Source organism: Thunnus thynnus, chromosome 22 (genome assembly GCF_963924715.1).
Source record: "Thunnus thynnus chromosome 22, fThuThy2.1, whole genome shotgun sequence".
Classification (NCBI taxonomy): domain Eukaryota; kingdom Metazoa; phylum Chordata; class Actinopteri; order Scombriformes; family Scombridae; genus Thunnus; species Thunnus thynnus.
The window spans coordinates 16409532-16420054 of record NC_089538.1 but is presented as its reverse complement, the minus strand read 5'-3'; the positions used below and the strand labels follow the sequence as shown (position 1 = coordinate 16420054).

General features: G+C 40.6%; 1 protein-coding gene across 1 annotated transcript in view; it reads right to left on the bottom strand.

The window, feature by feature from the left end:
- Window positions 1–949: 949 nt before the first annotated feature.
- The window catches only part of vax2 (ventral anterior homeobox 2), a 30580-nt gene continuing 21006 nt past the window's right edge, over window positions 950–10523 (bottom strand). The window contains exon 3 of the mRNA XM_067580097.1: window positions 950–5316. Within this exon, the coding sequence (XP_067436198.1) occupies window positions 4822–5316 (495 nt within the window). The 3' untranslated portion in view covers window positions 950–4821. The remainder of the gene's footprint in view (window positions 5317–10523) is intronic.

Genomic DNA, 10523 nt, shown 5'->3' with positions numbered 1-10523 from the left:
TTTGATGCTGTTGCTGATGTTGTTCCTGAGACTATTTGGTCGAAGACGTATTTGACTATTTTCTTGCACATTTGAATATCATTCGACATTTTAATTTCTTAAAAAAATGTTTTGGGGTAAAACATGGAATGCCTGACTTACTAAATGTTGTCATTTACTTAACATTTAACATTTAATTTATTATACTTAGGACATTTTTTTTAATTTTAGAGAAGGAAATATCTGAATGACTGCAAACTAGTATTATATCGAATGCTTTAAAGAAGTATAAGTGGTCGTGTAGGTTCACCAGCAGTTCTGTGTTCTTCCACTACTTCTAATGTAAAACTTATTTCTGCTATAAAACTATCTTATTTCTTACAGTCAGAATGCACAGTGGCCTGAGTCAGTCCACATTTTGTGAAATATGTTCTCATATTTTCATCCAATTAATGTCCCAAGGGCATCACAGTCTCTGTGAGCCACCATCCTAATTTAAACAGAATCAAAAGTGCAAAGTATTTAAAGGCAGTTCCTCCGCAGAAAGACCTGAAAAGGGGACAGGTCCACTGCCTTGATGTTTTTTTGTCACACTGATGGGAAGGACAAAGCAGTCAAGGTTTTTAATAAAGCTGTGAGCAAGCAAAGGCGCTCCCAAAATCCTCAGCGTGAATAGAGAGAGCTCAGACTTGCAGATGTCAGTCATGTTTGTGGATTTTGTTAATTTATCACAAAAAAGAAACTCATATTTCCACTGAATAGTTCTCTAAAAAGCAGAAATTACCTGCTTTTCTCAAATAGTTTTCTGATTCATACCACACACATCCTTGTACTGTTATAAATGTACAAATGCTAAATTGAAACATTTCTTTTTCTAGATTAAGTCTAAAAAAAAAACTGTCTTCACATTTCAGTTTTTGAGGCCTACCTTGAGGAAGGTGAGAGAACGAAGAAAACAGAACACAGGAGGCAAATTACATAGACATATATTTATATGCATATGAATAAAAATACATATACATATTGTACAATATCTTGGCCGAGCGTGAAAACAGCTCTGTCAGCCCAGAAACAGAAGTAAGCCTCTTTAAATAAGTGCAAAATGTTAATGAGACAAAGAATTGTAAAGCATATATAAAGTCTTTTTTTTTCTGAACTTTCCTTCGCATTTTGTTTTTCCTGTTAAAATCACATGGAGCGGACATGGAGATACTTGTGCAAAGACCCATTTATATATAATTATATATAAATTTATATCTATGTACATAGAGTTTGTTCATCATAAGTAGTAGCTGGTACCATTAGCTTGACATTAACTTTTACTGCTCAAAGAAAAAGAGAAGTTATGGCCTATATGCAGGACCTTGGCTGTGCATAAAGAAAAAGTAAACCAAGCAGAATCACTTAATTTAAAAATAAAAGAACATTTCCACACAATCTCAAAGGACTTTACCCATCAGCATAGATCATGATGCAGTGGTTGGAGCCATTTGAAGGCCCCCTTTATGTCTTTGAAATGGAGCTTTGAGACCTGTGGTAACCGAAACAAGTGCAGGATGTCACAGATTGCACACAAACACAAGCGCCGCTTCCACTCAGCGAGGATGACAAGAAACTGAAAGGAGGCTAAAGAAATCAGAAAAAATTAAAAAACAATAGGCTTCGTTTAACTGACGCAAGGCTTTACAAAGTTTCTTTCTGTTTCCTGTACGTGCCTGGAAGAGAGAAGTGGCATCTCCTCGCGCTGCCTCGTCATGACTGAGCGTAACAACAGACACTGCGGATTTACATTACAAAACACCATCTTATAGAGATACAGAATATGGAGGCAGTGCTGCATGTCGAGGGACGTATGGAGTGAGAGAAACCACGAGCACAAAAAACTGTTTCTTTAACTTTTCTTTTCCTGCCACATCAACTGAGACAGAACTGACAAGTAGCTTCATTCAGTGAGTTTTTTTTAAAAGCAGAAATGATTTCCCACTTTGTTAAGTTTTTGTTAATTAAGAGCATGTCGATAACTTATTTATGCACGTTCTAGTGCAGCTAGAACCTGATCAAGTATGGAGTGATAAAAAAAAAATGTAAATACTCCGACAAAAATGGGATCAGATACTGTGTTTTAGTGACGACGCAGCAGGGCAGCAACTTAACAAGAAAGCGTAACGACCCTGTTGTGAGTAAAGATGTTGAATTTTGAAAAAAAAAAAAAAAAAAAAAGGATTCGTAAGAGGCTACAACGGGCCTTACACGAGAAGCAAGCCTCCTGACCTCTCAGCTCCATCTCTCTGCTCAATATTTGATGCCGCAGCGTGTGAATTATGGATGGTGCTTATAGAAAATAATACAGTGTTCAACAACAGCAGAGGTGCGCTGCTGCAAAGAGCCGCGAGGAGATAACAGGCGTTTTTGCAGCACTGCTTGCGTCTGAACACAACAAACAAATCACTAGCTACCAGCCGGAGTTACACGGGTGCAAAAAGGCCCGGTGAGCCGGCAGACTGGGAGTTTTCATAGGCTGAGGTCATTGTTTAGTTCAGAACCTTTTCATGCACTCCACGAGAGATTTATCTGCAGCTGGAAACATGCTCGGCCTTGACTTGTAGGCGCTTCTTTTTAAATTGATGTCATGGGAGTGTCTGTTTTTAATAGATGTCGAGTCACCTTCACCGAGCGTGAGAGAAAAGGGATCGGAAAAAACGTATTACACCTCACAATGAGAAGAAACCTGGACATGAACAGATACATGGGAAAATAAGAGGTGAAAATGAGAAACACCAAACAGACGAGAGACAGGAGTTATGAAAAAGGGGCAATAACTCATCTGACACTCACAAATTGAGGGCAAACTGCTACGAATTGCAGGTTCTTGCAGGTGAGTTTTAGATTTTCTTTTGGGTATGAAGAAAACCTGGACAAATGGCATCATATGTGGGAGGGGAGAAAAATACTACAGCTGATCCTTCCTCTTTCTTTCTTCATCCTGCCCTGCATAAATTTAACATATGTTTTCTCAATCCACAAACGCAGTGACGTGTGGTTCAAAGTGGGCTGTTTCCAGGTGTTTGGGTCAATTTAGGTTCAAATAATCAATTAAAAAAACGGAGCTGAAAGGAAGCTGCACTTTATTTGGAAATAACTGAGGCGTTTATTCAGAAAAATGTCAAACCCTGACGGTTACTACGGAGAATTTTCTAAACCTGTTTAAGGTTTTTCAGTCTGTTTTCAATGAGAAGTTCATGAAATTGTTAAAATATATATATATATATTAAAAAAGGGAGAATTGGGAGGGTGTATAAAGACCTACAAACATAAAGTGCTTTCAATGATGGACAAGCAGAGGATTTCGTTTAAGACGGGTAATGTCTAACAGGAGGGCGAGCCAAATGTCATCAGAAAACATTGAAAAAGGAAACACGGAGCAAACACAAATACCAGTTTCAAGACACATAAACAACTCTTAAAAAGCTCATCCTAAGCATAGAGTAAAAGTTTCCAGTGTGAAATGCATTGAGAGTTCTTCTGATTATGGATATGACCTGATGAAAGAAACAGTACATCTGATATCGTTGTCGTTGTGACGTTGTTGCAAAACATTTTTCTAAAAAAAGAAGAAAAAATGAAATATCGGATGAAACAGCAACAAATTCTACATGTCATGGCTCGTCGTCATGTACGTCCCAACTACTCTGATAAAAAACAGAAACCTCTGGATTGAGCGTTGACGGAGACTAACAGCCTCGAATTTGGTTCTCTAAAAAACAAACTTGTTTCAAAACTCTTCTTCTTTGAGTCAGATTTAGTAAATGAGAGTGTCTTTTTAGACAATTACGCAAAAGGGGAAAGTGTGACATCTGTGAGGATTGAAGAGTTAATCTGGGTTCAAAAGTAATTTCTCTCAGCCTGACCTTGACTTGCTTCAGTGATTGGAGGACACGAGTGTGGCATCTCCAAAGCTTAATCCATAAATGCTTTGGCAGAGTCTAACCAGCTTTCTCACGCAACTATTGTTCTTCTTCCCATGTTCTTTTATATTAAACTATTGGATCTAGATATGTGATTTTTGCACCATTTGTCCAGATTCTACCACATATTATTTCATACACAAACACAACCAAATAAAGAATTTACAAAAACTACTGCTGGACACCAAACAGACTGATATTAAAATGCTACGATTCTTTTTTTTTTTTCAGTGTTTCTTCCATATTGTGATAGCACATAAACTAAAATCAAACATGGCCACTTGTACGGGAATATGTACTGAAATGTGTACAAACTGCTCTCTTTAAAGCACCGCTCATTCAGACACTGATTCAGTCTGAACTATCCATGTCAAGTTTTTTTGTTGTTGTTTTTTTTTTCCTGAACAGTAAATGAAGGCCTGTATAGAGAGAAACCACACGCACAAACTCACTGGACAAAAGTGAAGAGTCACTTAAAACCACTGCGAAGAGAGTGGCAATAAAAACATCTGTCTGTCAGGGTTCAGTCAACATACACACACGGCATTGTTGCAAAAATTCACAAGTTGTTTTTTTTTTCTTTTTTTTTATGTGGGAGAGTGGTATCATCACTCTCTGTCACATCACGTCCTTCTCACCATTTTGTGTCAGTGTGCCAAACAGTGCTGTGGCACAAAATGGTGCCACAAGGAAAGCCTCTTGGTCTCTTCCTTTTTCACATTTCTCATGATCCAGGGTGCAGTCTTTCCCCCCCCCATCTGCAGCCTCATCAGCCGCTCGAGAGTCAAATGGGCAGCAGGGTGAGAGACTGAGGAGAAAAAGCTCTTACAAATACAACTCCCAGTCCCCATAGTGTCCTAAAGTGGGGAAATATCACTTAAGAAACCGTCTTCTTCCCACCCAGATCTGCCTCCTTCCTGTCCAGCCGCATGTACGGCTCAAAAGCCGAGGACCCGCAGCCGTAGGTGGATGTCAGTTCATGATGCGCGCCCCCAAGCAGAGGCATGGAGAAGCAGAGGGAGTGTGGCGGAGGAACACCCAGCCGCGGTGAGGGCGGGGTGGCGCCCAGCGAGGGCAGGGACAGCCCAAAAGTTCCCCCTGGTAGGGAGCTGGGAGGAGTGTTGCTGCTGATGCCGGGGGAGGTGGAGGAGCCTCCGCCAGGGCTGCCCAGCAGGGAGCCGTTCGTCGGGTGCGGAGGCCCCAGGAGGGGGTTTGGTGGCGGGGCGGGGCCCGACAGGAGGCGCCCCTGCTCCAGGAGGCGCAGGATGTTGCAGGTGGCCAATGATTCGGACGAGGTGGAGGAGCGTTTGTCTGAGTCCTTGGTGGTGTCCTTCTTCTGTTTGGTCCGCCGATTTTGGAACCACACCTTGACCTGCAGCAACACAAGCAGGAAGAAAGAGAAAATGATGATACGTATTCACATTTTCATTTTTGTCACATGCACAAACTTTGTCAGTAAATTAAGAGATGAAAGAAACTTTGCAAAGGCTCCTCATCACTGAACACTGAAGCAAAATGAGAAAAGAACTCAGTTTCATGTCATTAAAAACAGCCAAATCTTCTCCCATTTTTGTATATTTTGTGGTTATAATGAACCACAAAACTTCATCTATGATCTATGATATCTATGAATCATGTGCTATCTACATGGTTTCTTCTTTTAACCTCTAACTTTTGTTCACTTATGCTCCAACATGCAGAAACATGAACTGACACATGCTCTCCAGTTCATGTCCTGATGTTATACCACATTTCCTTTACATGACCAAAAGTTGAAAGGCTGCACACGTGTGTGACTGACTTCTTTGTGACCTCCGCTTGATGCATGTCTATGCTGTAGCATGTTCTGTGCACTCATGTTTGCGAGCGGTGAGAGCACGCAACACCTTAGCGGTAAACCAGCCATACACGCATAAATCCGTGCCGAACAAGCAGAGATGCTGTAATCCCCTGGCACCAGCCATTGGATCAACTGTGTTGTTTTTCTCCGCACATTTGATCATGGTTGGTCCCACTTTACCTCCTCTCACACTCCATGGCTCTAACAGGCTAGAAATGCACAAATGGGAAAGGCAGTGATATCAGAGCCATACACCAGAGAGGAAATAATCACGCCAGAGACCAACAAAGACACCATAGATACTCCTTTATGTATGTAAAACTCTAAATATAGCCTTAGAATAATGAAGAACGGATGAGACAAAGTATGTGAATACACCACAGATCAGATTTTATTGGCTGCAGAGAAAAAAAGAGAGTGAACGTGTGAAGTCGAAAGAACAAAAAACTCATCATAATAATCATCATAATCACCGCCAACACCTGCACCGGCGACCTCTCTCACGGCAGCAAACTTTGGAGTTTGACCGCACGAGCCATCACGCCACAGCAGCAGATTGAGAAAAGCTCGGTGAACTCTGTCTGTCCTTGTCCGCCATGGTTAATTGATGCACTGCAGCACAGCTTTAATGTATAGCGTGTGGAAACGTTGGGGCTGGGTGGGATGTTGATTGGAGGGCACGGTGAGGTCACAGGAGATCGCTGCACGGAGAGCCACCTCTGAGAGGAATCACACACATGAAAAATGCATACGATCCTGACCGAGTTTCAGTGTGCTCCGCGTTTCACTACAGACTCACTTTCCCTCACGCTGTGGCATGCAGGGTGCCTGGTAATAATTCAATATTTTCATCTTGTTGTCATTGATGAGACTTTAAAGTAAATATTGTTGTGACACAAAGTTCAAAGTTAATTATAAAAATGGTAAATGAATCAAATCAGATAAAAGTTATGATCTATACCCGTCAAAGTGTTCATAGTTTGAAGAGACTCCTTCCTCACTGCTGCCTCACGGAAAACCTGCAAACCTGAAACCCATTTTTTCATCACAAGAATGAATCTTGTTGCCACATGATGATATTTTCCTCTTTTTCTCGACCTATTGTGCAATGAATTACAGGTTAACTTCACAGTACGGATACAGCAAGGTCACCTGTTAGGCAGCGAATCTTTATTTTTTTCTGTTCGCATTAAAAAGTACATTGAAAGTTGATTCATGTGTCTGAGTCATTTTTACTGAGAAAAAAGAAAGAAAGAAAGAATATTTCGTTTAATCTTTTGTTGATCTCCAGCAAAGGTCAGAAAGTATTGAAAAACATCCATCACAATTTCCTGGAGCTTAAAGTGACGTCTTCAAATGTTTTGTTTTGTCCGACCAACAGACCAAAAACCAATGTTCAATTTGTAATTATCTAAAAACAGAGAAAAGAGGCAAATCTTAAAATTGAGAAGCTGTAAAAAGAGAATGTTTGCTTCAAAAATAGCTGTTAATTGATATTAATTAATGTAATTAATCGACTAATCGTTTCAGCTTTAATTTACGGGTTTAAACATATATCATATCAGACATTTAAAACAGTCTCAATAATCTGCTTAATGTAGCAGATTATGGTGGTTAATGGTGGTTTTTCCTCACATTTATCTATTTATTGTCCTCCTAGCTTTTTAATGCTTTGTTTAATCACATGTCAAATAGAAAAGTGTTAGTTAAAGTGCCAGAAACTGCTTCATCCATCTGTTTCAGTCTGTTAAGAGTGATCCAACCACCAGTGAGCCATTATATGGAGCCCAGAATTTGCATTATTAAATCCTATTTTTCAGTCAGTCAGTGAAGACAATAAAGCAAAAGAACATCGTAAGAGGCAATCAAAACTACAAACCACATAACAAACATCTTTATCTCTTCCTGTTTTATTTCGTACTGTATAGATTAAATTGGGAGTCATTTACACACAGAACAGACTTCCCATCAGCCTCTTCACAATTTTTCGTAGAAATCCCGTAATCTAATCCCTGATAAGTGGGGATTGGCAGCAGACGACTTATAAGGAAACCCTTGTAACAGCAGAAATGTATAAGCCTGTAAATACTTGGTGGCTTAATTTAAAGCAAGACTATGTAACATATGCTGAGCAGCAGCTACAGCAGCCTCTGCTGCCACAAGTGGTTACGAGACGCTGTTGCATTTAATTCTGTTGATAACAGGGCGACAAAAAAATCTGTCAAGTGCCACTGAACTTTTTCATTGGTTGCACCTGTGCACCTGAAATTTCTCTCCTGTGTTCCTGTTTGTACTTTTAGCCTTATTTAACTGATTCCATCCTGATCGCTTTCATCCGTATTGGAGTCATTTTAAGTTACTGCTGATGAAAACACTTCCTGCTGCTGCTGCTGCTTCATATTAAAAGCTTTCCACTGACAAACTAACAGAAGGTGTTTATTGTGAAGAACTTATAGGAAATGAAATGTGTTGAGTCGCTGAGTTAGCAGAGCTTCGTTAGCAGAGCTTCGTTAGCAGAGCTTCGTTAGCGGTGCTATTCTTTAATAAAAACAAGTCGACACAACAAGATTTGGAGCTATTTGTTCAGCAGATCAATTAGAAATACTGCAGAGAGGAACAGTACAAGCAGAAACAGCCACAGTGAGGTGTTTGATGGAGAGCTGCAGACAACAGGATCTTAATGCATTTTCGGCAAACAGCACACCTCCAACAGGTAAACAACTTATTTTAACTTGCAGTGTGGGTACCACACTACTGACGCAACACTATTTGAATGGGACAGACTTCAACATTTACTGTCGTGTCATCCCTCGCTGTGCTTCTGGCTGATCTTATTTCCGTGATCATCAACATCTGAACCCACAGTAGCTGTGTGCTAAAATGTAGTTGCTAACAGCTAGCATTATACTGACTGACTTATGATCCACTATGATCCACATCATCCTCTCACACCACAGAAAATACAGTCCAGTGGCTGCTAGTATGTATCTTAGTTCTGTTGATAACGATATAGTTACATATTGGCGAGATTACAAGTGATTTAATTCACCGAAGGGCTCATCAGGCGAGCCTGCTGTTGCTTATTAGCTGAAGACCTGAATAATATCTGCACTAACTCATAGAACTGGAGTTACATCCATGTAACTACTATTTCTCACGTGTGAGCATACTCGCTCACCCCAAGTTACATGGTGCAAGAACAGGCATTCAGCCCTATTTCAAGTCAGTGTACCATCAAAATGATTTTTAAACGACAGTCACACACGTACACGCACCCAAACTGTTCTGTCAGTGGACCCTTGGGTGTCGAGATCCTTTGACGAGAGTTTTGAGTGGATATGAAAAAGATTTTAAGGTCCAAATTTCGCAGAAGAATACCGGTAACAGTCACAGGCAACTAAAGATCATCAAACACAGTGTGAGTTAGTTGCTGTCGTTTCATATCAGCCTGCTCTTAAACTAAACATTTTCATTTTTACAGGTACAACAAAACATTGACTTAGGGGGAAAAGACCTTAAAAAAATAAAGACAGAGCCCTTCATGCAGTGGAAGGTGTGTTTTGCAAGTGACTTTCACTTGAATTTGACTTGATTTAAGAAACAACGCCGTCCCATGCAGCGTCCTGGTGGCCTAGGTGTATAAGACGCTGACCATGAAATTGAAATGACTCCAGTTTTAGTTCGACTGGGGATTTGTTGCATGTCATCCCTCCCCTTCACCTCCCACCTCTCTCCCACTCTGTCTCCTCTCATTTACTATCAGCTCCCTACTGAATGCTGCAACAAATACCCCAAAATACTTTAAAAGCAGCGTCCCTGAGCTCCTGGTTGTCACATCTGCGGTTCAGTTCCAGCGAGGGCTTATCACACATCTACCAATGTTTTCTGTCTTTCTGCACTTTCCACTACCAAATAAAGGCAAAATGCCCCCCTCAAAAAAATATATATAAAACTGTTTTGTTTCAAGGTGGATAATGATTTTGTAGACAGCTGTGTGCGTGTCGAGCTGTGTAAAAGATGGCCAAAGAGAGTTGGTCGAAGGCGGCGATAACACAAGAAGCGAACTAGCTGTGTGCTTGATGGAGTCTCTGCAGAGCAAAAGTGGATGCTTCTCAATAGACGTGGCATTAAGACTGACTCACACACTAACCCTTACTGCTCCTGACAATATACCAAAACACAACCAACCAAACGTAAAAAAAAAAAATCTGCCCATTAATATCAAAACCCCACTGAGCTGGGAAGCTGGTTATGATGATCTGATTAGCATTACTGAAGTTTTTACTGGAACGGGGTTTAAAATTCTTGATCGTGGCTATGCCAATAAATGATTAGGGTAAGATTGGGGTAAGTGAAACATTATTATTACAGTTAATTAAAGAGGGAGTATTAACTGCAGCTCTGTGATGGGGAACAAACTCTGGTTTCTTGTATGAAAGTCAGATGTGCTCGACCTCTTTACGCCTCACTATGTAAAAGGTACACTACTTCCTGCAATGGCATCTAGACGTAATTCCTAAGGACACTGGGATGATCTTGGAGCAACTACACCGAGTACAAGTAAAGGCTCATCTATAGCTGATCACTGTGTGGCACTGGAATATATCGGGACTAAAATGATGAAGAGAATTATCACCAGTTCACATCTTCTATCCAACTTTTCCGAAGCACCTCAGTGATTCCTGTAGTCTCTTCTAGTCTGTAGCGTGTTAACACAGCCACCTTCTTGCAGCTGACAT